The sequence below is a fragment of the Clytia hemisphaerica genome, unplaced genomic scaffold, assembly GCF_902728285.1.
Source record: "Clytia hemisphaerica strain Z4C2 unplaced genomic scaffold, Clytia hemisphaerica genome assembly, whole genome shotgun sequence".
Taxonomy (NCBI): Eukaryota; Metazoa; Cnidaria; class Hydrozoa; order Leptothecata; family Clytiidae; genus Clytia; species Clytia hemisphaerica.
The window spans coordinates 261,739-287,202 of NW_027103486.1; the positions used below are offsets into that span (position 1 = coordinate 261,739).

The 25,464-nt window shown below is 35.6% G+C and overlaps 2 protein-coding genes and 1 long non-coding RNA gene across 4 annotated transcripts in view; 1 reads left to right on the forward strand and 2 right to left on the reverse strand.

Moving 5' to 3' along the window:
* LOC136798625 (E3 ubiquitin-protein ligase RNF123-like) overlaps positions 1-7,116 on the forward strand; it is a 31,894-nt gene extending 24,778 nt beyond the window's left edge. Inside the window, exons 29-37 of the mRNA XM_067055257.1 lie at positions 673-812; positions 1,119-1,217; positions 1,615-1,704; positions 3,447-3,522; positions 4,168-4,252; positions 5,171-5,304; positions 5,860-5,951; positions 6,438-6,526; positions 6,906-7,116. Of these exons, the coding sequence (XP_066911358.1) occupies positions 673-812; positions 1,119-1,217; positions 1,615-1,704; positions 3,447-3,522; positions 4,168-4,252; positions 5,171-5,304; positions 5,860-5,951; positions 6,438-6,526; positions 6,906-7,029 (929 nt within the window). The 3' untranslated portion in view covers positions 7,030-7,116. The remainder of the gene's footprint in view (positions 1-672; positions 813-1,118; positions 1,218-1,614; positions 1,705-3,446; positions 3,523-4,167; positions 4,253-5,170; positions 5,305-5,859; positions 5,952-6,437; positions 6,527-6,905) is intronic.
* Positions 7,117-9,447: 2,331 nt separating this feature from the next.
* On the reverse strand, positions 9,448-10,411 carry LOC136798604 (uncharacterized). Its single transcript, XR_010845403.1, has 2 exons — positions 10,300-10,411; positions 9,448-10,005 (listed from the first exon to the last, which is right to left on the reverse strand). It is a non-coding gene; the product is annotated as an uncharacterized lncRNA (long non-coding RNA).
* A 4,491-nt stretch (positions 10,412-14,902) lies between these two features.
* On the reverse strand, positions 14,903-17,391 carry LOC136798605 (uncharacterized). Of its 2 annotated transcripts, none has more exons than XM_067055239.1 (2): positions 17,108-17,391; positions 14,903-15,426 (listed from the first exon to the last, which is right to left on the reverse strand). In XM_067055239.1, the coding sequence occupies exons 1-2, from the start codon at positions 17,243-17,245 to the stop codon at positions 15,103-15,105; spliced, it is 462 nt and encodes a 153-aa protein (XP_066911340.1). In that variant the 5' UTR covers positions 17,246-17,391; the 3' UTR covers positions 14,903-15,102. The 2 variants fall into 2 exon arrangements, with proteins under 2 accessions (XP_066911340.1, XP_066911341.1); XM_067055240.1 differs by lacking the exon at positions 17,108-17,391 and adding an exon at positions 16,175-16,329.
* Positions 17,392-25,464: the final 8,073 nt, after the last annotated feature.

Here is a 25,464-nt window from a genome sequence, read left to right on the forward strand (position 1 = left end):
TTGGAAAATCTGTTGCTATTACTGCATAATTGTTATAGTACAATCAAGGTCGTGATATTTGAGAAAAAAGGGAAATTTCCACGAAATGTTATAGCCACAAACGATTTGGAAGCGCTCTAACTTAGTTGCGAAGGATAGTGTTTTAACTATGAGCAGTTCCAACCCTAGCCTTGTTAAAGAATTGTCCAATGAGGTTCAGAATATAGCCTGGAAGTCTATGAACCCCTCTCAAATTGAAATATTCGATTACATTTAACTGATAGTCCTAAATCGACTTTCTTGCCCGAACCTCGAATTTTGATAATGGAAGAAAAAACAAAAATTCTCAATATATTGGGCTTTTCCATAAATAGTCCGTGCCACCGCCCCTGTTGAGGATAGCGGATATCCAGGGGGTTAACGATTTTTGTTAAAAAGTGAATATCCAGGGCGTTAAATATCCACAAGGGAGCGGATATCCAGGGGTGTCTTTTGAAGTAAAAAATACGTAAGTAAGCACCTTTATAAGAGAGGATATCTAGGGTATCCGGGGGTCTTTAACAATAAAATAGGATATCCAGGGGGGTTCGATACTTCGAAAAATCAATATCCTCAACAGTGGGGGTAATTTTTTTTTCTGGAAAAGCCCATTTCAATGCGGATTGTAGCCCTAATCTCGTACTTTCTTTACAGGACCTTGCCCATCCAAAGTGTATCAACAACTAATGAGAGCGTTATGCTTGGACCAGGAAACTCTTTCCAATAACTTCTTGAATGGAGTGCTGAACCAATTGAATTGGGCTTTCTCTGAATTCGTTGGTATTCTGCAAGAGGTGAGTTACTTATCTCATAAAACTGATACTAGAATCGATGTTTCATGCGGATAGTCAGCCCACCATTGGGTGGTCCAAAACAGGTTTCCGTAAATTTTAAATTTTCTGGACCACCCCAATCTATGGAACAGGGGGGTCGAACCAGAGAATTTTCATTTTGCAGTTACGATAACCTAAACTATTGATTTTGCTAAAAATGAGCTTTAAATTCAGGACGATCTGGAAATTTGTCTCAAATCCGCGGGAGTCTGACATTCCAAAAACTACCTCTTCAACATATTGAACATATAATATTTTTTATTTCAGATTCAACAAGCGACGGCCCGGCTTGATGGTCAACTACCAGAGACAAGACAATTGCGGACGTGTGGAATATGTTTCGACTTAACTGTTGGTTTACTCAGGGTACGTGCGTACAAATGATTAACTCTCGAGAGTCCAATGTAAACTTGAATATATTAATAAGGCCTTCTTTTGACAGGATTTAGAATTAATTCGAATTAGTGATTGTATTCAAAAATTCACTGGGAATTCTCAAAGCTATTGTGTCTTTCTCAGGGGGATTAAGATATAGTTTTCCAATGAAAATGGAATTCGACGTATTTTTCTCATTGTGGATGATTAATATATCGATTTTTCTTGTTGGTTCCACTAATTACTACATTAGCTGTCCGTATAGTTTGAACTATAGCATTTAAAATACATTTGTAATTTACACATACATAAAATATATAAAACTTTCCTGTAACAGGAACCAATATTTTTGGAGATAATTCACGTGTGTATGAACGTTTCGTTTTAGGTTTTGGAGATGGTGTGCAGCATCGTACCAGAAGTCTTCACTGATTTTTCAAGACCATCAGCTGAACTTACTCTCACTAGATTATTTCAGGTAATGAACTCCACCTTTTCAATTTTAAATCAGTGCGAACTGATTTCAAAATGAACCAAAAGTAGCTTCTATTATTAAATCTATTGCTCAAGATATATGGAAGGATTGATTTATTTAATCAGTGCGAACTGGGCGATGGGCGATGGGTGAGTGGGCGGCTTCGTAGAGAGGGATATCTGAGACACCATAACCAATATTTGAGAAGTTGATAGTTTATCAATTATTATCGATTTGATGCGCCAATCAGGGTTAGATTTATTGTTAATAGGTTGCTTGGTGTCTTCTAAACGAATTTAAGCCTCTCATATATTTCTATATTATACACCTGTCATATATTTCTATATATTATACACCTTTTCGACCGCAACCGCCAATTACCGTGCGGGCATTTTTTGTCCGTTTTACCACCTTGAACTCGATCCAATCCTTTTTTACACTTTTTGGACCTACCTGGAGGTCCTTTAAATTAACCTGTGTTCGTCCGTCCGTCCGTCCGTCTGTTACCAACTTTTCTCGGGATTGAATCATAGGAATTTTTTGATTTTTGGTACAATGGTGCAAAATGGTAGTGGCCAAAATGTAACAGATCCCGATTTTCGAAAAAAAAAAAATTTGGGGGCAAATTTGGGCCAAAAAACGGCTAAAAAACGGTTTTTTTGGACTTAATGAAAAATTGGATCATTAATTTTTTCTGATTTTTTGCATGAAAGTAGGGCACCATCATAGGTAAAAGATGGCTCAAGCAGATTTTTGCAGAAAAATGAAAAATTTTGTTGGCTCAAAAAACGCATGTTTATCTATAAGAACCACTATTAATAAGCATACATCAATGTTCATAGTCAAGTTACTCAATTTTTTTATGAGATAGATGTTTTTTTGCTCATGAGGGCTTACTTTTGAAGAATATGTGTGTTTAGACTGGAAATTTTGGTTGCTTGGCTTGTTTTTATAGAAAAACTGGCCAAATTCGTTTGTTTTTTTATAAGCACATTATCAATTACTTAGGTATTAGCTTTTCTCGAGATTGGCTCTTTCATTTTTTAAGATTTTTTGCACAAAGATGCATAACTATAAACCCTTGAATTTGACGGAGCCCAATTTTCCAAAATTTTGGGCAAATTTGGGCCAAAAAACGGCTAAAAAACGGATTTTTTGAAACGGAAAAATTGGATCATTAACTTGTTCTAATTTTTTGCATGAAAGTAGGGTACCATTATAGTTAAAAGATGGCTCAAGTAGATTTTTGCAAAAAAAATGTGTTGGCTCAAAAAACGCATGTTTTTCTATAAGAATCACTATTAATAAGCATACATCAATGTTCTTAGTCAAATAACTCAATTTTTTTATGAGATAGATGTTTTTTTTGCTCACAAAGTCTTTAATATGAAAGAATATTTCAAGAGCATGAAATTTTGGTTTCTCAATGTTTTTTTAATAAGAAACAAACAACTAATTTTAATAGATCGTCACTATTAGTGTTCTGAATGATTGTTTAATGGTCACGTAACGTAGATATCAATTATAAATGTGTTAAATGCATAACCAGGTAGGTCCATAAAAGTATCACTTGTTCTAATGTCTTTAGGTGCGAAATAAAGACTTGGGCGGTTTTAGGGTGGTAAAACGGACAAAAAATGTCCGTGCGGCAATTGGCGGCAAATACGGTCGAAAAGAAGTATTAAATACACGCAGTTTTGAAGATGTCTAAGTGCACTCTTACTTTAATATGAATTTTTCTTTAGGCTGTGATTCAAATATTGAACAGAGTAACAGCTAGTTATAAATTGTTCGAAACTTTATCAAGATTACATGCTACAGGTAATTGCCTTTTTAAAAATCGAGAGCTTTCTTGAAAAACAAGTGAGTTTATGTAATTGCGCTTTTGAGGACGGCGGAGTGACTGAAGCGATTAGGAATGACCCGCATTCTAACCTGCAAATCGTGGACGGTAAAAGGTTTACCATCGTCCTCAGTTGGCCAGGATCTAGACAAAAACAAAAGGTAAGCGTCTCCATCGTCGTCGCATAAAAACACACATACAGTGGACGCTCTCTAATTCGACGTTCTACTATTCGATACGCTCCCATATTCGATGAAAATCCGATTCCCCTTGAAAATCGAATTAGAAAGCGTCAACTGTACATAAACTCACTACTCACTACCGTGCTAACATACTCTTTTCAAGATTCATAAAATTAGCTGCTAACCTTAATTTCAAAGTGTTGTTTCGAAGAGACTTCTTGTCTCAAAAGTTCTTCTTCCCCAGACGGATTAACGTCTCAGTCTCAAAATTCTGAATAATTCATCAAAATGTCAAGAATTTACCATTTACCGTCTCAGCCGAAAACCTTACTTTGACAACTGCACATAAGAACGAACTATATCGTTTAAAGTAGTTTCGGAAACCTAAATTCGAATTGTTAAATGAGAATGAATAACAATTAAAAAATTGTATTTATTCAGACATAGAAAGACAAGATCGTTATGCTGTGTTGGCTGCAGTGGCTGGAGTGCTCGTCACTTTATTGCATCGTGCACCTGAGCAAAGGTAAGTTAATGTTTTAGTGAGATCATACATTCAACCGGTAACATACTACCGAGTTTATGTATCGGAGGGTATCGAGGGCGACGGTAAGTGAAATCGATGCAAAACAAAGTCGATAGTTGATTTACGGCTCTACGCCTTTGCTCACCTAAACAGACGACGGTATCTTTTGGTGTTTTTACCGTCGTCGAGCAAAGTGGACGGCGATTTTGGCCCATGTCAGCTTTGCTTTATACCGTCCCCCTCGATTTATCTCGAATACATAAACTCGGTACTCTGTTCTAACGGGATGAGGTAAATTTGATAATCTGTCCAGTTTGTTTGGGGGGCGAACATTTTACTTTATCATATAAGCACTGCTTTCTACGATCTAAATTTCAAATCGAAGAAATAATGGTGTATGTATATCATCTAGCTCCCGATATGGAGATTTTCTTTCTTCACACTTTAGGAGCTTTGAATCACGTTCGATATTTCAATCTGCACCTCAATATAATCTGCAGCAAAGACAATAATGGCTCTAGTTTTTTATGCAATGCGGATTAAATAGAGGTTTTTTTGCTCACAAATGATATTGCATTCCTGATTATGTCTTCAATGAGCACAACAAGTTAGTCTGTTATAAGCTCTATCGAAAGTTCGTCCTTTTTGTCTCTGCTGCATATTATTTTAAGACAGACTCCAGGGCACGGGAGCCTAAAGAAAACCCTTATAATGCATGTAAATATAGAAGATAGTGATTCAGGTATTCAGTTCATGTTAACACCTTACCAAGCCATTCTATTGGTTACATTCAAGTTTTAGGTCACTTCAATCTAACCAATAAAATGGTTTCAAACGAAATGGAACCGTCACGTACGAACATGACCATGACTGAATTCACAACTACAAACCTCCTCCAATATTTTTATTCAATTTCAGTAAAAAGAAGACAGTCGCGAAACTCCTTGATGAACCAAGTTTCCAATTGGAATCTGTGGCTTTCTTAGCTGGCAATCCAGGAACTGATATCAATGGTGCACACTCCTCCACCCCTATGTTCTCATTTGAAAAATGTAAGTATAGCTATCCATCTACATCAAACCTAACATCACATAGTGTTTGTTTCGAGCTTACCAAGTACGAATTACGGCAATTCACTGTGTCTTTAGCCCGCTTTCAAGAGTAGAGTAAAACCGAATTCACCTAATTTTCGTTTACTTCTACCACAAAAAAAGAGTGTGGTTTGTAATTTATGATCTTCAAATCAAGGGGTTGGAAGAACGGCTGGAAAGAAAATCATAAATCAGAGGTGAAAACTGGCCGTGCACTTAAGTAATTGACACAATATAATACACACTTTTATAATGCTTTACATTCCGATTCGATATCCAACCCGCTGTTGACCTCGTCGTGTGGAATAAAGGTTTAATTCTTGATATGTGTGAGTCATTTTTCTAACGGAAACACCCGATAAAAAACCGGGATTTGACCGCTGTCTGTTTATTAAAAATAGAAACGCGGTGGTCAAAATCTGTAAAAATCCGACTTTCCTCGGGTGCTTCCGTTAGGGAATATGACGTCATCTTGACTTACACATATCAAGAATTTTTACTTGTCATGTGTTTCAGTTAAAGAAGTATCAGAAGACGAATGCAAGGAGATTGATGCTTTGCTTCAATATTTATCTGAAGAACATACTCTCGTCAAAATGAAGAAACAGGTACCGTATTACTTTAAATAAACGTCCCCCATTTTTTAAACGCCCCTCCTCAGAGGAAAATTTTTCAATAAACGCCCCACCCTCCCTTCGAATAAATGCTTCCCCGTGTAGGAAGCAAGATTTGTAGATGTGATCTTTTACGCAAATCGAAGGTTTGCTTCCATAATGGTGAATGTGTTACTTACCTAAGTATGAAAAAGCTCTATTCACTGTTCGATCCTTTTTTCGAAGTTTGGGCTCGATTTTTTAGCGAATATGGAAAAGGTTTCGTCGCATTTTGTTTTCGATTTTTCTGCTGTTTTTTATTTGTTATGATTTGAATGGGTGGTATTCCTTGGGTTTGTAAGTTCGTGATAATCACACTTTGCAGATTTTTTACCTGATTTATACGTGGATTTTGTTTTGATTTTTTACGAAATTACGTAACAAAATTGACGTTTTTAAATTATCCTTGACGTAATTTATGATATATTCTTTTTACTGTAGGAGTCGATCGACGCGGAAGCGATTTGCACTATTTGTTATGCATGGCCACAGAATGTCACGTTTGACCCATGTGGCCATTCTTCTTGCAAGTAAGTTCGCTTCGCTTACCAAGAAACGTTTTTATGTTGTTTTTGTTTGGTATTTTTCACCTTCTAATTCGAACTTCTATTGATAAAATTTAATCTTACAAACACGCGCAAGTTAAGGAAAGAAATGTTATGCTGAATTATATCTCTTACATTGTGTTTATCTCCATCATCTCAGACGCTGTTTGTCGCTTTTCTATAAGAATGGATAAATTTCGCTGTTCAATTTTTCAAACTACGCTCTTCTTAAAAGCATATCTAACATCGGGCTTTGATTGTTCCAGATAATGTTCTTATCTTTCGGCCCGCAAACTTAAGTCTCTGGTTCTTATAAAAAATGAATAGTAGATATTTATTGTTTCGTTTATCTCCACTATTTCAGGCCCTGTATTACACGACATCTCATGAACAGTAAAGATTGTTTCTTCTGCAAAGAACCCGTCGTCAAAATCAAAGAAAACAACCCGCCCATTAGTGATAACGATGAAGATACTACTGACCAATAAAAAGTCAACGCCCGAACGAGGTTGACCAATCAAATTCCGAGGCTTGTGTAAGTCGAACATTTCCCTATTATTCTATTATTATGTTGGGTACAGTCTCATTCTAGTTCCAGCAACCTTGACCATGTTCACGCGTTACGATTGTATTTTGCTCCGAAACAAAAAGAAGTCATTCTTTTGGTTAAATTCAATTACCTGCAAATATGGTCTATCTTGGGGCTACAAACGCTGGGGATCATCGAGTAGACCTTCAGGACAAAAAGCAAAACTTTTTTGGAATAGGCTATATCATAATTTTGACACTTTAGATTTTTTTTATGTTTTGAATTTCAGTTCTGTTTCCCAGAATCGGACAGATTTAAACCTAAATGTAGAATTTGCTATTTATGAATTGCGAAAGTAGGATAATTAAGACATTGTAACTGAATGGTGTTAATTACTTAAGTACTGCGTAATCTACTATAAAACATTTATCCGCGACCATCCGGTTAAGTCTTTGAACCGGCAGAACTTAGAACTTCTTAACATTTTTACAAGCAAAAAAAACCATCATGAACCACCCGGTTCTTAATCTTCAGATCAAAACTAATCTCGCCACTCAACAAAGTTTTACCACGTAAATCAGCGAACAAAAAAGTGAGCTGACAATGAAGATGACGAGACTTTTTCCTCCTAATCGTACCAAATTTAAGAGCCATCCTAAAAAGTAGTAATGGGCTCTGATAGGGGATGGAGGATATAACATTTTTTAGAAATTTACCCCCGACCATTCTGACTTAAGACCCCCCCCCCTGACAGCAGTTTTAACCCCCGAACAAGCATCGGTTGACCCAGCTGGACATTCAAAATTACCCTGAAACACAGCAAGTTTAACCCCGGACAGTGCAAATTTTGTAGACCTTCCACTACCCTTCGGACACTATATCCTCCACCCCTATGTACAAACGAACATATTCTTGAAGAGCCCAATCCATCATTTATTTGTGTATTTAAAGTAATGTCTAAAAAATTGTAAAGTAAGTTTTTTTATCTAGGGTTTTTTTCTTCAATTTGCTAATAGAAAATAATTACAATAAACACGTTAGTAATGTAGTTTTCCAAATATTTTACCTTTGATAATATTACAACAACAACACTAGTATAAATATTTCAGAAATTTTTAAATTCATTTCGATCAATAGTAAGCATTCAAAATTGCCAGAGACCTTAATCACTCTTCTTAGAGTCAAGAAGTTTATTTTTTAACGGACGTTGCCCAATTTCCAAATTTTGATTGAGGTACATACAAAGAAAACAATATGACTTAACTTTCTGTACATGCATGAAAAAACATGCACCTCAAATGCAGAATTTAATTAACTGTTATCATACTACACAACTTGGAAACCACTCTCAAGGGATTGGTTTCCACACGACAAAAGGAAAGATCGCACATTTACTGTGATTATACTTTAGATATTGTTTCCTTCTTGTCGTGGACGACTTAATAACAAAAACTTTCTTAGCCCTTTAAAGGGACATTAAAGTAGTAAAATGTAAACATTGTGCGAACCACGTGTCTTTAAAGAGAACAATTAAAATCACGTGTCCAAAACAAACTTGTAAAACAATTGAACAATAAAAATTAGCCATATTTGGCTTGATGTTTTATTTTGACATGTGACATTTGTTTTGATTTTGTATCTGCTGCATACAGTTTGTTTACAAATTTCGCAAGTACTGTTATGTCCCTTTAAGTACCACGGTCCAACGGATTAGAATAGGTGGATTAACTTCTCTCGTTGCTCCCAAGAGAGATCCATTGTCTTCTCATTGTTACAAGAAAAATCTGTAAATGACTCTGCGCACTCCTCGTTTAGTTTTTTCATTGTTTTTATAAGAACAATTTTCCAATTTATACAGTTTCGAAAACGAATTTGTCCTATGATTCGATCAATTTTGATGATTTTGCAAATATTTTAAATCCTGCACTTAAGTTTTAGCATCAACAAACGCTAGACCAGTTTTAATGTAAATTTTTAATCTTTTGTCAATGGCAATCTTCAGATAAGTGAAAATTAACGTATGGTCTATAACTAAGAAACTATCGATGGGTCACGAATGGGTTGCATACTGGTGAAAGAAGACTGTATTTAGAATTAGGAAAATAAATTTCAAATTATTTGGCTAATTTCTGCATTGGATAGAAAGGGCTAAAAAAGTGCATTTTCTTATTTAAAATGTGCCACGTGATACGTAATGACCAATGAAAATGTTGAAAGTAATGATTTTTTACAACTTTTTTACAACTTATCAAGTTTTAATTGCTAGCAAACTCGTAAAAAAGTTTGATAACCTAACGAGGAGTGTTTTCTATGAGTTCTTAATCCACCTATTCTAATCCGTTGCACGGTCTTTGAACTTAAATAGTTTTGTTTTGAATATAAAAGCTTTCTAGTTTTTCTCAGAAAAAGCACTTCTTGTTCCATAGTTTCCACTGTCGTTTTTTTCATCATTTTTTCGAACAGATTCATTTTCACCATCATCGTTATCATATAATGCTTTCAATATTTTCCTTTTCAAAAACTTTATCCCCAGTATTGAATCTTTGACAGTGATAACGTCATCGTAATTTTTGTTCCGAAAATACCGATTTTCTTCAAATAATTTTGATTTGAAATTGTTGAGATTTTTTTGCATTATTTCATCATTGTCGTCATTGTTTTCGATTCGAATGTTATGCTTCTCTCTTTTGTCTCCGTAGTAATTTCCCATCCGGTAGCCTGCATTTTCATTGTTATCGACGTCGTAAATCTCTATTCGATTATCACCTACACGTCTAGCATCGCCTTGATAATTGTTTTCCTCGAGTGCCAGATTCTCTTGGTCATCCATAAAACCTCTATCATTGAAATTCAATTCGTTTAAGATTTCTTCTTCGATTTTTTTCATATCATAATGAAACGATATACGTTGAAATCCTCTCTTCCTTTTGAAACCCTGAAAGGAAAAAAAATGGAAAATTGAAGTAATGAAGATGTCTAATTAACGCCCTACCCCGCCAACACCTACCCTCTCCAGATTATAGATTTTTGAAAAAAGAAGATTCTCTTATTTTGCTCTAAAAAGCCAGGTTTTAGTTTATAAATACCTATAATAAAAGGTGTGTTTGGAAGCCCGGAGCTCAACACTTCCCCAGAAATTAGGCCTCACTTCCACGTTTATTAAAAGTTGAAGATTTTAAAAGCCCGACTTGAATCTCCAGATGCAAAAGATATGTAAAAATTCACTTACGTTTTTAGTCCATCGCAGTTGTGCATGACTACTCCTAAGAAAGGTTACCATAAACAGTAAGCCACAAAACAGCCTCAACATTTCTCGAACTGCACTCTTTATTGTTTCAATTCTAATATAAATTGTAGGAAATGTTAACAAATTAAATTCGGTTATTTCATGGTACTGAGAAAGCCCTTTCTTTGTAAGAAATCGTTGGAATTTGGCTCATCTTCGGCCACTCTGTTTTACTTGAGTTTGATTGAGCTTTACTTATCCTTGGTTTTTGAAATTTTTGTTTTTTCATAAAATGGTTTTACCTTAAGTGGATTATTTTTCGCCAGCTTTAAATTTCGCGATTTTCGCAAGTGTTTCCAAAAATTCTCGAAATTTGATGCTCGCGAAAATAAAAAAAAAACAGTATCTTTACCAAAAAAATAGATTTTTTGACAAAACATTTAAGAAAATCAAAGAATTAGTCGAAAAAAAGTGAATATAAATCCTGCGAAAATCTAATTATTCTTGAAAAAATTGTCTTGCAAAATATAAAACGTGCACCCTGTCGGGAATTCGGCAAGGTGACTTATCTTCCCGACTGAGATAGATCCTGACTATTTCCACCCTATACAGTGTGTCTGAGAAAAGGCGGAACAAAGTTTGTATATGAAAAGCTATGTCCTTTTTCAATAATATTCAAATTGACAATACATCTAAGTAAGTCTGCGACTGCTTTTGATGAGCTATCTACCCGAAGGTAGGGGCGAGGGCGCCACTATTTCTCCCTGGATTTCTCCACTTACCCTTGATCCTTCTCTTAATTCATCTTCATCTAATATCGCTCCACAACGCAGAACTGTCAAACGAAGTGTCTTTTTAAATGCCTCTATGTGAAAGAATTGCATAAGAAAATACGGGGGTATTATCTTAAGTTTGATAAAGAAGACCTATCATTATAATCTACATGAAACCCTCGCCAACAAAGTTCCTCTTTCACCTGATAAGGTTAAGCTAAAGGCGCCCTACCACAATTAATGTAACACGTCACTCGTTTTGAATTTTAGAATGCACCAATTGTAGTAACTTTCTCTTATTTCTAGGTGTGCCCACATTTAAAAGATCACGTCATAATTGGTTAGAAAGTATGAAAAAGTCATTGAATTTCGCACCCCTCCCCTTCCAGGTTAGCCTGGAAGATTTCGGAAACCCTTCTTTAGGAGTACAAACTTTCGCGAGGACAAAAAATCGCGAAATTCACGACATTTATTTTCGCGAATTTAAGGGCTCTGACCATAGTGATTATTTCATAATTGCCGTGTTTAAAATGTGTTTTCTGACTGATGTAACCAACAAAACTATGGCATGTTATACATTTTCTGTTAGACAGACTATTCCTGAATCTGAAAATTCAAAAATTACATTGAAAAAAATTGATGAAGAAGAAAATGAAGACTTTTGCGAGGAAGAGTATTTCAACTTTGAAGTGCTTAGTTTCGGCGAAGAAAAAACATTTTCAAAAATTTTTCGCAGTAGATGGTGTATCTTTTACCGAACAATAAAGATTTTTGCGGAAAATTTTTGTAAATGCTTCTTTGTCTCGAAATCTTCAAAATAGTGGTTTTTCATCAATTTTTCATCTGGATTTTGCTTAAAAAAACAGTCATAACTTTTGACACATCTTTTTAGAAAAATTTTCCGCAAAATTCAAAATAGTTCAATTCTTTGCGGACAGTGTAAAGAAATTTTGAAACAAAAAAGTTAATTACCTATTAAAACTAAGCACTTTTTGTAAAAGAGGGTGATGCAACATATTATTAACATCTTTTTAAAGTTCATAACGTCATTTTTGCAATTAAATTTTTAATTACTCCTAAGGGATTCGATTAAAAAGGAATTTATAAAGGCAATTCTTTGTTAAAAGTGTTAAGGAACCTGAAATATAACTTTTATCTTCAAATACCAAAATCAATTTTTGGACTATGGTCAGAGCCCTTAACTGAAAAACATTTTTCGCGAGCATAAACTTTCGTGAATCAAGACGTAAAATTGAGAATTTTCACATGAAAAAATGGCTTAGAGGGACAAATACTTCTTGGATTGGCTTGAAACACTTATCCTTTGATTTATTAGTTTTTTAGGAGGCTAAAAAGTGCTATAAAAGTTTACATTTTATTCAAAGTTTGAAGTTTTATAGATTTTCTATTTTTGTCAAGCATAAACTTTCGCGAATGGCTCTTCCTAAAATTTTTAAAGACATTTACTTTCGCAAATGCTAAATGCTTTTAAAAGCTTTCACAAAAAATGCCCAACTTTTTAGCTATTGCATGCTCAATTTAGTTTGAATTAGGGTCCTTATTTAAGAATATTGTAAGAATATTTTAGGATTTTTTAGAATTAGGGTCCTTACCTGAAGTCTATTCACGATAAGTGTGCGCTGCATTTTCCTTTGCTCTTTATTTCTCAACCAATGCTTCAATCTTAAAAAGTTTGGTATCGTTGGGAAGGTAGGAAGGAGTTTAATTAAGTATAATTAAAAATTTGCAATATTCAACAGAATGTAAAGTAAACCACTTTGTCACCCCCGGATTTTTACCTTGTGTAAGAAATTTCTTTTCAAAAAAATCAGTCGATCTACTTTACATTCTGTTGAATATTGCAAATTTTTAAATTTTTTCAACAAAAACGCAACGTAAATTAAATTTGATTTGAAGTTTTGAAAATGAAGAGTTTACCTACGAAATTTTAGCCAATAAATCCTTAACGCATTTCTAATATAATTTCAAAGAGTCGAGTTCCTTATCACCAAGATTTTTATAGCTACAATCATGGTCGAAATATATTGAGATTTTAGTGTATTTTAACGTTTTTCGGAATTTAAAGTTCGGGCGAGAATTGCTATTTTAGCACTTTCTTTCGTTGAATATTTCGATTTTAGAGGGGTTTGGTGGCTTCTAGGCTGTATTCCAAGCCTTATTCGAGTCAATTTGAGCTTTTAAATCCAGTCTTAAGTCTCATACTAAAACTCAGAGTTAAGACTCTACTTTCCAACTGTAGTTTAAGGCGCTTAACAATCATTTGTGGTGTTTATAATTTCGCCGGGAACTCCCATTTGTCTCAAATATTTTGTCCATGATTGTAGCATGATTTTTATCTGGTGATCGAAATCTGAATTGCAAAAAAAAAGAGACAAAAATTGACGTCAGACCAAAAAAGATTACAAGCTTGCGGTATGCATTCCATCTTTTCTCCTCGTAATCATTTTTTTATCACTGCTTTATCCTCATCAGAAAAGACCATTTTTGCTTTGAAAATTTGGAAATAATGCAAAGCCGTTGTTGCAGTGTAACAGCTTTATTTTTAAAAGAAGACATTACACTGCATTTTCCATCAAAAGAGTTGCAAGCTGCTAACTTTTTAATGATTGAAGCATTGAGAAATAACAAGCAAAGCAAAATGCAGTGCACACTTATCGTGAATAAATTTTAAGAATACTGTAAGAATATTTTTGTATTTTTCCCAAAAAGTTAAGAATTTCCAAGATGAAATGTAAAAACAAAACTCTTATTAAAAAATCGTGTATCCGCTTTTACCAAGAAACAAAGAATTCACCACCATTTTTATTTAAGTCATTTTTCGAATAAAGCTCTAAAATACTGAAACAATTTTGAATCTTTTAATCCGAACCTTCCTTCCTCTACTCGTTGCAAAAATATCTTAGAAAAAGATTATTTTTGATTGGTTGATATTTGATCGGATACGTTGACCTGTCAAAATATTTTCATTGGGGGTATTACGAAAATACGCTAAATCTATATTCGATGATTATATGATATCCCAGCAGGCGGGCACACAGCGTTGTTTCAACGTTTATCTGACGTTCATAGCGTCCATATAACGTTATATGGACGTTTAAGCAACGCTGTGTGTCAGACTCATATCATATGATTCATGTTTTGAGTACATAACATTTTTTTACGTGACTGAGGCCGATTTTTTTTGGCCGGGGGGGGGGGGCGAGGGGTAGGTGGCGTCGAAAGAAAAGGGGAACAATTTTGGATGGTTAGAACATAATTTCCTTAAAAAGACGGCCAAATAACAACTTTGCAAAACTACCTCCCCAGCTTGCCCTAATTTTGATCGACCACCCCTCTACTATGGTCATTACTATTTTGATATTAGTGAAACCATAGAAGATCGTCGCTATGAAATTTTTTGTATGATTTTTTAAATCGTCAAATAACATCGGAAAGCCCTGAGGGACTAGGTTTGTGAGATGACGGGTATGTCCGCGAGCCAAAGTTTGAAAATTGACCCTTAGAGAGACTGAATTTCGAAAACTTTGTCCATATTTTGACGTTTTTGCCACCCTTAGAGAGACTATTTCCCCAAAATTTCGGCCAAAATTTTCAAATTTTAGTTAGACTCTTTGAGGGAGTCGATTTTTTATTTTCGTAATTTTGGAACCTTTATAGAGACTCAATTTGCTTTTTAAAGTTTTTGCACCCCTTTGAGGGACTATAAAGGGTGTGAAAAAGGGACCCTTATCGCACATATCCGGCACCCATTCTGCTTAAGTACCCCCCTCCCTTCGGGCACAAAACAATGAATTGTCTGAATTATATTTTAAATTGTCAATCTGCAACAATCTTTATTTTAATTTGGTTTTGATTCGTAAAAATATTTTCCATTTAAAATTATAGCGTTATAATCGAGCAAATTCTAACATACATTTCTATTCTACTCTACATATTTGTATTTTTTTATAGAGTTCAGTCTTCGTCAATCTATTTATCATAAATTCACAAGTCTAAAAGTCATTTTTTGAAATCAAAAGTTGATTTCATCCATATCATCATCGTCATCAAATTTTTCGGACGTTCCTCTTTTCATTTCGTCATAATAACTTTCTAGCAGCTTAGCTCCCATTTTGTGTAGCCTCGATAACTCATCTGCCGTTTGTTGTTGCTCTCGCTTATTCGATAAATCTAAACTCGCCCGATGTCGAATGTTCTTTTCTGTGTAAAGGTTATCTCTTGAAGGGCCATCTTCGACATCATTAAGGTGGTTTTCATGCATGACTTCTGCCAGGATATCGTTCTCGATTTGATTTAAGTCATATTTGTGATCCATGTTTTTCTTCGAAGCAGCCATCTATAAAAAAAGGGAAAAAAAAACGAATATTTTGTTAAAGTTCAAAAGATAAAAGGGATTAAAAGGTGTTTTAGGTATAGTTCCTTATTCTCTCCAAAAGTCGAATCACTGGGATGAGATGGAGTTTTTACAAGCTCTTAATTGATTTGATTGGTCGTTAACCAGTATAAAACAATTTTATTACTTTTTCTAAAGAACGCGTCATTTTTATTACTTCAAATGACCAATCATTAAAGTACCTTTTAAAAACTCCATCTCAGCTGGAATCACTCTGGTCTTATTGGTCCAAAGTCTGAGATTCCTTACTTAAAATTTCTACATTCATATATAGAGAACAATAGATATTTAAGAACAATCTCAGGCTCAGGAAAGATTTATTGGTTCTTAAAAAAATGCGTGTATATATACCATTCAGATATATCTTTCATTTTATTTTACTCTAGCAACTTTTAAATTACTTGTATGCTACACGTTTTTTTTTAATAAGAACAAACTATATAAGAACACAAGGCTTCGCTGGCCAAAATGTTAAGAACAAGTTAAGAACATTTTGAGGCATTGTGGACTCAAAAACACCCTATTTCTTAGGGAAATGGTCAAAAATATTCCCAAAATGGTGTAAATAAGAACATGTTAAGAATATATTTGGGCTTAAAACTCAAAAAGTTAAGAACACCCGAAGGCTTCAAAAATTTGAAATGTTCTTATAATGCGTATTGAAAACCGTTAAACCAGCATTCAAACTTACATCAAAAGCCCACCTAGATCTTCGAAAACGTTTTTGGTTATACGTGTAAACCACATTATAATAGCAAAGTATAAAAACCAAAGCTCTCTTCATTTTCTTTCTGATTATGAAATTTCAGATATTTTGTATTTGCGTTAAGTCTGTCTTTTCTCCACAGATCATTAAATTCATCAAAAACCAATTTGCAACAGATATTTTTTGTCAAAACGTGAACTTTTTATTTGAGGTCCCCCAAAATAAATATTTTAGAAAATATTCAGTTTGTATGGCCTTTCTAAAAATACAAAACAAAATATAACCTACAGCTTTGTAACGGAAAGGTTTAAAAAAATCAGAAAGATTGAGAATTAGTGTACACAAATATTAGCGCGCTCCTTGGCCTCTTTTATATTTTAGTGCTCTGAAAAATTCGGCCGCTGGAGGGTGAAGTTTTCCCCTTTACAAACATTTTCTTTTTCACTATCAAAAACAATGAAATTAAAGTGCTGGTATAGGGCCATATTATCCAAATGAAACAGGACGGACTATACTGTATGAAAATTGTTTAAAACCAACCTAATCTCATAACAGATCATCCATTCTACGCATACCACGCTTTGCTCAAAAGGGGTGTATGACGAATGTGATGATCTGACATGGTTGCTCAGCCAAAACATTCAAAACTGCGTTGACTTTTCCCTTTGAAAATTTGAAAACGAAAGCGACTGGGTTTTAATGTTTATGATTATGATTGGCTTTTGGTTTTTGTGCGTTTGTTTTATTTTGGCCAATCATCGCGCTTAAAAGCTCATTTAATCCCAAATCTGGTTGAAAAAGATCAAAGCAGTGCGACAACCTGGGCAGATTCTCTTACGGAGCCATGGCCTTTAAAGTGAAAACGTGCCATGTGGGGAGTATCAGAATCTGCTCAGAGATCATTTAAAACCAACCTACCATGCTTCTCTTCTTGCCATCAGATGGACACGGTATCCGCCATCGAAAACCGCATCCTGATTTCGCTGTCGCATTTTCTAGCACCATTGAATAAAAGATGGTTAAAGTTGCCAATAACACGATATCATAACGATTCATAATTTAATGGTTTCCAAAAATTTTAGTTATCGAAAGTATTACGTTGGATTAAAAAAATGTTTCAAAAATCGTGTGTTTTTCCTTGTGACTTCTTGTTGATAAAAATAATTTAACTTTTTAGCTACTGCCTGATATGTGAATTTCTTTGTTGTTGTGTCTAACTTGCTTGTGTTTTAATTCAAGTCAAATTTCGAATTAAAGTGACTTTTCCGAAATCGCTGTATGCTTTATATACGATAAATCAACGAACATATTTTAAACCAACCAGGAAAATCTATGTTTTTACTTTCTAAGTGAATTTTGTAATCAAATTTGAAAGCCACGTTAGACCAATACAATGCTTTTCCTTGTAACAATTTAACACATCATTTCATTGATGACGTCTCATTAAATATTTAGTTTTCATTCCTCATTTTTTGGTGGGAAATATTTTCCCCAAATTTAGTGTTTTCCTTTGTTTATTATAAGGAAATTCGTATTATTTGACTGTCTTCTCTTATAGTATCATTTTAATCTAATTTTAATACAGTTCATCCCCGATTTTATTTCATCATTACCCAAAGACACCCCACTTCTAACAGACCCGGTAGGATATTTTCAGCCAGACGGGTAGAAGTAGCGGACTGAAACTCGATGGGGATTGATATTCCATACTTTCTCTGATTGCGAACTTATATTCCATTGTTTTCCAGTTAAAATATTAAATGGGGACGGGGAAAATAGCATTACATTTTTCAGTGAGGATTGGTCTATTTGAGATTTTCCAGTGGAGACAAAAATTGGGTATACCTTAAGTGGATAAATTTTGGCGGGGATTAAAATTAAATCCTCGCCAAAATTTCCAAATCCGGCAATTTGCCAAATTAAATCCCCGCCAAATTTAACAAAAAGAGAATTATGTGAAAGATCACAACTTTTTAGAATATTTTTGATTAATTTTCACCCATTTCAGTGTAACAAAATTTCCAATTCGCCAAATTAAATCCCCGCCAAAAATCGTATTTTGGCAAATCACCAAATTAAACCCACGCCAAAATTTATCCACTTAAGGTAATTATCCACTGGGGACGATATTTCGGCAAATTTATCCAGTGGGTCCCACTGGGTCTGTGAGAAGGGGGTGTCCAAAGCTTTTCAGAAATATCAAAATTATTTCACTAGAATGAATTATTCTCAAGCTTGCAAACAAATATTTTAAAGGAGCGAAGACTGCGGTGGAGGGTCTTGGGAAAAAAGGAGTATATGGATGTGCCGCTTGTCAGGGTACCTTTCTTCACCTCCATGAGTCCCAGTAGGGTCGTAAAAACGCCAAAATAGAAAAATATTTTTGGGGAAACTTGGGAAAATTCTTGAATTTCAGACTTCAGGTCACTATTTTCGCAAATTTTGGCAAAATTTTCAAAAATACGAGTCCCACGTAGGGTCTCGTATTTTTCGGACCCCAGCGGAACATCCTCGGTCGGCAAGGGTCGCCGGTGAGCGGAGAAGATATCCCAAATTTGCTCCGAACCCTATTTTTGTACTTTCGTACACAATTGAGATTTAATCGAAATTTTTATCCCCACTGTAAGAAAAAGTTTCACCGGGGCTGTGAGACAGAATATAGATGAAAAATCACGGAAGTCGCCTGCCAACCAGATCCTTTTACGTAGCTACGTGCGTGGAGAAATCATGATCTTTGGATTTCAGGAATTTGGATTGCTCATGTCCTGTACTCTCAGGTGCCTAATAAACGGGGGGGGGGTTGGAAAATTTTTTCAAATTTAATAAACGGGGGTGACCTGATTACCGGGGGGAGGGGGGTGGTTGGAAAATGAACCTCTAAAAACCCTAGGTTGAAGGTTGAAAATAGAATAAATTTTAGGCTTTTTAGAGTAAAACGAGGAACTCTTCTTTTGGTAGCTGGGAATTTTTTTTAAATTAAAAATCGGGGGGGGGGGGGGTCCTAATAAGGTCCTAAAAAAAATCGAAAAATTAACAAGCAGGGGGGCCCGTTTATTAGGCACCTGATAGTACCAAACTCTGAAAGATATTTGCAGCTGAGAATCAAAATCAACCAACAGTTTAAAAGCATTCTGCTATGAAGGTATTGTTCAGACAAAAGATAACGAGGCGGCGACATAATTTCAGTTCTATCATATAAACGAGGGGAAGCCGAAACAGAAAAAAAAAACAAAGTTAAGATCTTTGATATACTGCAATCAAGATTATTTCGTTTTATCCCCGTTCGCCAAGATGTTATCTAAACTCCCCTTTAATTTGGGTTTCTAAAGTTGAATAATACCAGTTATCTTTTGGGTTTCTAAAGTTGAATTTTTTTAATACCAGTTATCTTTTGGTATTATTTAGGATTAGAATTGCTTTTTAATTACGTTTTTGGCAAAAACCACAAAAAGGGCTGCAAAAGTCATAAAGTTTTGTTTCTCGTAGAAATAAGTTCACGTGCATCATTTAGAAGAACTCTCTCAAAAAGGTTTTGTAAGTCCTTGTAAGGGAAGGACTTCCACGTTGCCCTTCACCCCCGAAATCAACAAAATTAGTTTTTCTACATTTGGCAATAGACGCTTCTTAGCAAACAACAAGTATCAAAAAATTTTAATATCAATAACACATCATAGAATGAAATTTCCCCAACCCCGATCACATTATTTAACATGGGAATTTGAGGGATGGCTTTTAATCAATGATGATTATTCAAATAAACATACCGCCCCTGATGAAGCTCATCTGAATTTTTGAAACAACATTTAGCGCAAAGGATCTGAAATTTCTACATTCCTCCAACGTCAACGTTTTTTGAGAGAGGAAACTTTGTCATTTCTATAATGAACTGCCCCTTATGTGTAGGAGTGTTGAAAAATTACACACACACATTAAAGAATTTGCGTCAAAAGCTGCACGGAAAAGATTGGGTTCGAGTCTATTGGGGTAGTCGATTGACACCAGAAATTTGAAGGCGGGAAGAAGCTTTCGCGAATGAAAAAAATTGTTTGCGAAAGTATATTTTCTTTAAAGTAACTGCATTAATGCGCTAACCGATAAAGATTCCATTCGACTTTAGAAAACTGAACTATGTGCATTTCAGAAGATGTAATACCCTAGGGGGCACTCGATTTAAACAACGGAATGTGCCGCCAAAGAATGGCATTCAAAATCGAACCCTTACAGTGCAGCTCTTGAGTAGTGAAATGATACCCTTACAGTGCATTTTACGGAACGTTTCTGACCCTTAAAGTGTAGTTTGATTTTATATCTTATTTTGCTGAAGCCACCTGAAAATTCGAGGGTCTCGAAATACCTATCCTTAATACGAGTGCCCCCCCCCCCTGGGTGCAATACTATCTACCCAGTCCAAGTTGGATAGAGTGACAGGAGAAAAATAAAAGTTTCTTTCACAATTTCCTAGCGACATTACGTGTTTCCATTAGTTAACATATTTAAGGAAAAAGTTATACTTTTCAATGAAAAAGAAAAGGAGAACAAAAATTGATTTAATCAGTATATTCAAATGTTTCTGACGTAATAGCGCCTCATAGAACATGTGATTTTCTATAACTAAAAATAACTGGTAAGTTTGATAGGGGTTTGATACCAAGATAAGATAAATTCCGAAAACGCAATTCAAAAACAAATGCTAACACTCGATACATAGGAAAAATCAATCTTATCAGTCCATCAAAAAGTCGATAACTCCAGATTCGGTTATGTTTTGGAAGACAACTTATGTCTATTTCTCAAAATCAAGCCTGGGGGGGGGGGCACTTGATCTGAAAACTACCGTATAAAAATTAGGGTTTCAAGATTCGACCCTTAGTGCTGAGAAAACTCAGACAGTTTTGAATAAATTTTAGCGAAAATCTGTCATTGCGTTGCATTTTCGTGAATTTTTGGTCCATGGTTTTCACTGGTTTCTCTACGTTTTCTTAATCTCATTAAATCCCACTCAAGAATCTTTCAAACCGTTATCGTTAAGTAAGCTGTAAACCGTATTCAAATTTGAATTTTATCAAAAGTTATATGGTGTAGTCTTAATAACTTGAACCTCCGTAACTCGAATGTCAACTCGAACAAGTTTTCTTGTCTCTTCAGCCTTCAGACACCCCCTTCTCACAGACCCGGTAGGTTCATTTCAGCCAGTGGGGTAAAACTAACAAACCAAAAATCGATGTAGGCTGCTGGCATCAAATAACAACCTACCTGCGGTTTTGTAGAGATCTGCGATTCAAACTTAAATCGATGAGGGTTGATATTCAATGTTTTTTATGATATGACTTGGGATTTGAATTCCATTATTTTTGAAACAGAATATTGAGTGGGGGAAAAATAGCCCAATATTTTGCAGTGAGGATTTTTTCAACGGAGACAAAAAAAAGAGAATAATTTGCCACTTAGGACAATATTTTGGCCAAATTTTCCAGTGGTAATTGTCCCAGGGGGTCTGCGAGAAGGGGTTGTCTTCAGCTAACAATGCCATATAAACTTTACTCCATGTCTCGAGATTTCCTCGAACAAATGTTGTGTTCCCCGTGCGTGATCGAGTTATTGAGACTACACTGTAGTAGTAACTTTTTATGTTTCCACTGCAGACATGATCAATTAGGGTTACGGCTAATAATCACATCAAAAAGTTTGCAGTCTATTTGCCACTGCCTTTTTGATAAGTATCAACTCTTGATAGACGGTAATATACACTTCAGCAATTATATCTCACAAAATAAAAAAGGGATGGCGTACAATATCAGCATATAAAAACCAGTAGCATATGGTGGGTCGACTAAAATTCGAGCAAACTGGGGAGGTCTTTTTAATAAATTTTGATTTTGGCGCCCCCTATCAAAAGTCACATGTCTTTGTAAAATTTACGCGAGTGAGGCGAGGACAAAAATTTTGAGGTATTTTCTCTCTTTTTGGCTGAAAACTGCTATATCTAAAGTGTAAAAGAGCAAATGGGCGCCGAAATTAGTAATCGGAGGCGTCTTTTTGCGCCCTTTGTATTTCGGCGCCCCCTAATAAAATCGGCCGCTGGGGGGGGGCACTGCCCCCTGCCACCACGCTTAAAACGGTGGAATATTGCATAATGCAACCTATGACGGTAGGGCATTCGAGGAGATTCTAAGACTCCCCGCAAAATTAAATTTTTTCAACATCCGCCAAAGCCGCGAAACTCCCGCCTAGCCAAAAATTCTAGCTCTGAACCTTCTGTTCTACCATTTATTTCTTATACTCCCCAAATATGTGATATTTTGATTACTAAAATAAGATTTTTTATGTCAGATTGAAAACAATTTTTGGCCAAAAGCATTCCAGCATACCACCAGAATTGAATTCCCGCCAAATGAAATTGAACGTTCTCTGCCATCCACCAAATTACAGCTAAGCAACTTTCCAAACAGAATAATCCATGTTAGAAATAAAATCCACGAGAATCGTATTATTGTAAACCATTCAAACATGGTTATCACAGTTGACTTACATGATTTTTCGAAATAACTTTTGTTGAAAAATGTTGATTGATATTTTATTTCTGGCTTACCAGGGGGTAAGACAGCTTCAAGCAAAAGATTTATGATTAACCAAAATAAATCCATTAGGTGAATTATCGAAAATTTTGAGAGTAGAAAAATAACATAAGAAACAGGAATAATATCCCGCACAATTAAAAGTAAGTGAGATATACACCCCTGTCTCACGGCCCCAGTGAAACTTTTTCCCATAAAGATTTCTATTTAAATCTCAATGAGGATAAAAATTATATTGTTCCAATATTAAAAAATCCAGTGGGGATGGTTTTGGAGTGCTATTTTTAAACATTGAATTTCGAATCAAAGTCAATTTCCCAATTGGGCCGAAATTTTTCCCACCGGGGACGAACTTTTTGCCAAATTTTCCAGTGGAGCTGGGGTCCCAGTGGATCTGTGAGACAGGGGTGTCAATATCAGCAACTTAAGACATGAGATTTTATTAGGACGCTAGGATGTATCGCAAAAGGCAGGGGCAACAGGCTCCAGTGAGATAATAAAATTTTGAAGGTTTTTCTTTACAAAACATCTGTTCCGCTTTTTTCCAGCATCCCTTGAAGTTATTTTTGTCATTTAAAAATATAAACGGTATCAACTAAAATTTACTTTCACCGTACTTGTAAACTTCAACAAAATTCAAAACCATTACACTACCACCAACAAGCGTAATAAAAATCTTTATGAAAAAGTCGTCATTATGGATGTTCATGGTGTAGCATTGGTCCTAACCTAGTTAACTAATCCCGTATACTCAAAGCTAGGACCCGGGGGGGGGGGGTACTTTGGCACAAATGGGTGCTGGGTATGGGTCGGACGGTAAGGTAGGTTTTTTCACCTTTTCAAATTCTCTCTAAGGGTTGCAAAAATCAAAAAAAATTTAAATCAGTCTCTCTAAAGCTTTTTTCACATGTACGTAAAATTTTACTTAAGACCTTGAAGGGTGGGGTATTTCCCTAAACTTACGTAGTGTTTTAAGGCCTCATGGAGAGTTTGCTTACGTTCAAAAAGTTTTGAACGGAAGGAAAAGTCACGTAAGACCCTCTTAATCAACAAAAACTCTATATAATGTCGGGGAAATTCCCAAAAGACAGCCATACAAACGATTTTCCCGGGGGGGGGGGGTAGGGGTACGGGGACGTGCCGCTGGTCAGGGTACCTTTTTCAGTGTTGCAGAATTACTGACAGGGTATCTAAAATTGCAAAATCCTGATCTGACAGGGGTGCAATTTCATGATGTGTGTCTGACAGGGTCTGTTTTTGCCGTTTTTGTATGTAGAGTTCTTTTGCAAATCGTTTTGACGCGGCGGTGAGCAGACTCGCAAACAGCTTTTTGCAAATACTTATCGCACGGCCAACACAGGCGCTTTGCTGCTGTTATCTCGCACCACACGCCCGCCATTGCGCCCTCTTAAAGAGATCGAGGCTAATTTCAAAGATACCTCTATTGAACTATTTAGAATAAATGTTCAGCTGAATAGTGGTACTAACAACATTGTTTCCAGATTTTGATTCAGATTTTTTATTTCAACTGTTATGTTTTGTTTCTTCCCATATCGTTGAGACATTCCGCTGTAGGCTTAGAACAGCAGAACAGCTGTAGAACAGAACAATACTCTCGACTCTTCTGTATTAGTCTCATTGACATCCTCTCGTCCTCTTTGTAAAAGCTTCGTTTTAAAGCTTATACTTGCAAAATAGTCCTTTCAAACCTAGACTTCATCAGTTCTGATTTTGAGAACCTTACCGTAGGATCACATAAGATTCCGATTCCTGCTATAACATTCCACTTGCCACTTGAAAACAGATGATAGCTAGTTCCGACTAGTTGAAAACAATGAAACAAGTTGGCCGATTATAAAAATAATCAAAAAATTACTTCTTTTTTGCGTTTTATGATTTGCCAGCTTGGATTAATTCACTTTTTTCCCGGGGGGGGGGGGGGGGGGGGCACTCATATGATCTAGAGCCTACGTCATGTGCCGCGCTTAAGGGTAGGGTTTTTCAGCATCCCAAAATGCACTGTAAGGGTGTGTTTCTGTGAGATTGCACTGCAAGGGTTTTGTTTTGAAACAAATTCGAAGTAATTGTTAAAAAGAAAGGTTTTTACTTCTCGTTTGTTTGAAAAAGTTTCTATTGACTGATAATTACAGCTGACAAGAATAGTTTTCTCAGTTTTTCTTTGAAACAGAAAACTTCCCAAGCTTCTTCTTTCACGCAGATTTACAGCTGAGAAATATAGTGCACTATAAGGGTTGGGTAAATCAAGAGAAATGCACTGAAAGGGTACCTTTTCAGCGATATTGAACTGCACTGTAAGGGTACGATTTTGAAAAGCAGATTTTGCGCGGCACATACCAAGTGAATCGAGTGCCCCCCCGGGACTTTTTTCTGCCGGTATGCCCGGGAAAACTAGCGGAATGATCCCGGAAAAGCGCCAGTAATGCTAGAGCGGGAATCGGAATCTTATGTGATCCTACGGTAATCCTGGAAACGGATATCTGAAATTTATCTACGTTCATTATTACGTTTTTTGAAACTTTAGCGTTCTATTTGTTCTTGTACATCTATAATATTGTATGACCTTTCTAGCTTTGAAACACATTTTGTGGAAGTAGAGAGTGATGATTTTGAATAATATTAAAGATATGTTTACTTTGTAATTTCATAACTCTCGTCGTCGATTCTTTTGGTCGGTTTTCC

Coding starts and splice junctions, on each gene's coding strand:
- LOC136798605 (XM_067055239.1), bottom strand. CDS start 17,245: ATGAATCGTTATGATATCGTGTTATTGGCAACTTTAACCATCTTTTAT. Junction 15,427..17,107: donor ATGGCAAGAAGAGAAGCATG/GTAGGTTGGTTT, acceptor CTTTTTTTATAG/ATGGCTGCTTCGAAGAAAAA.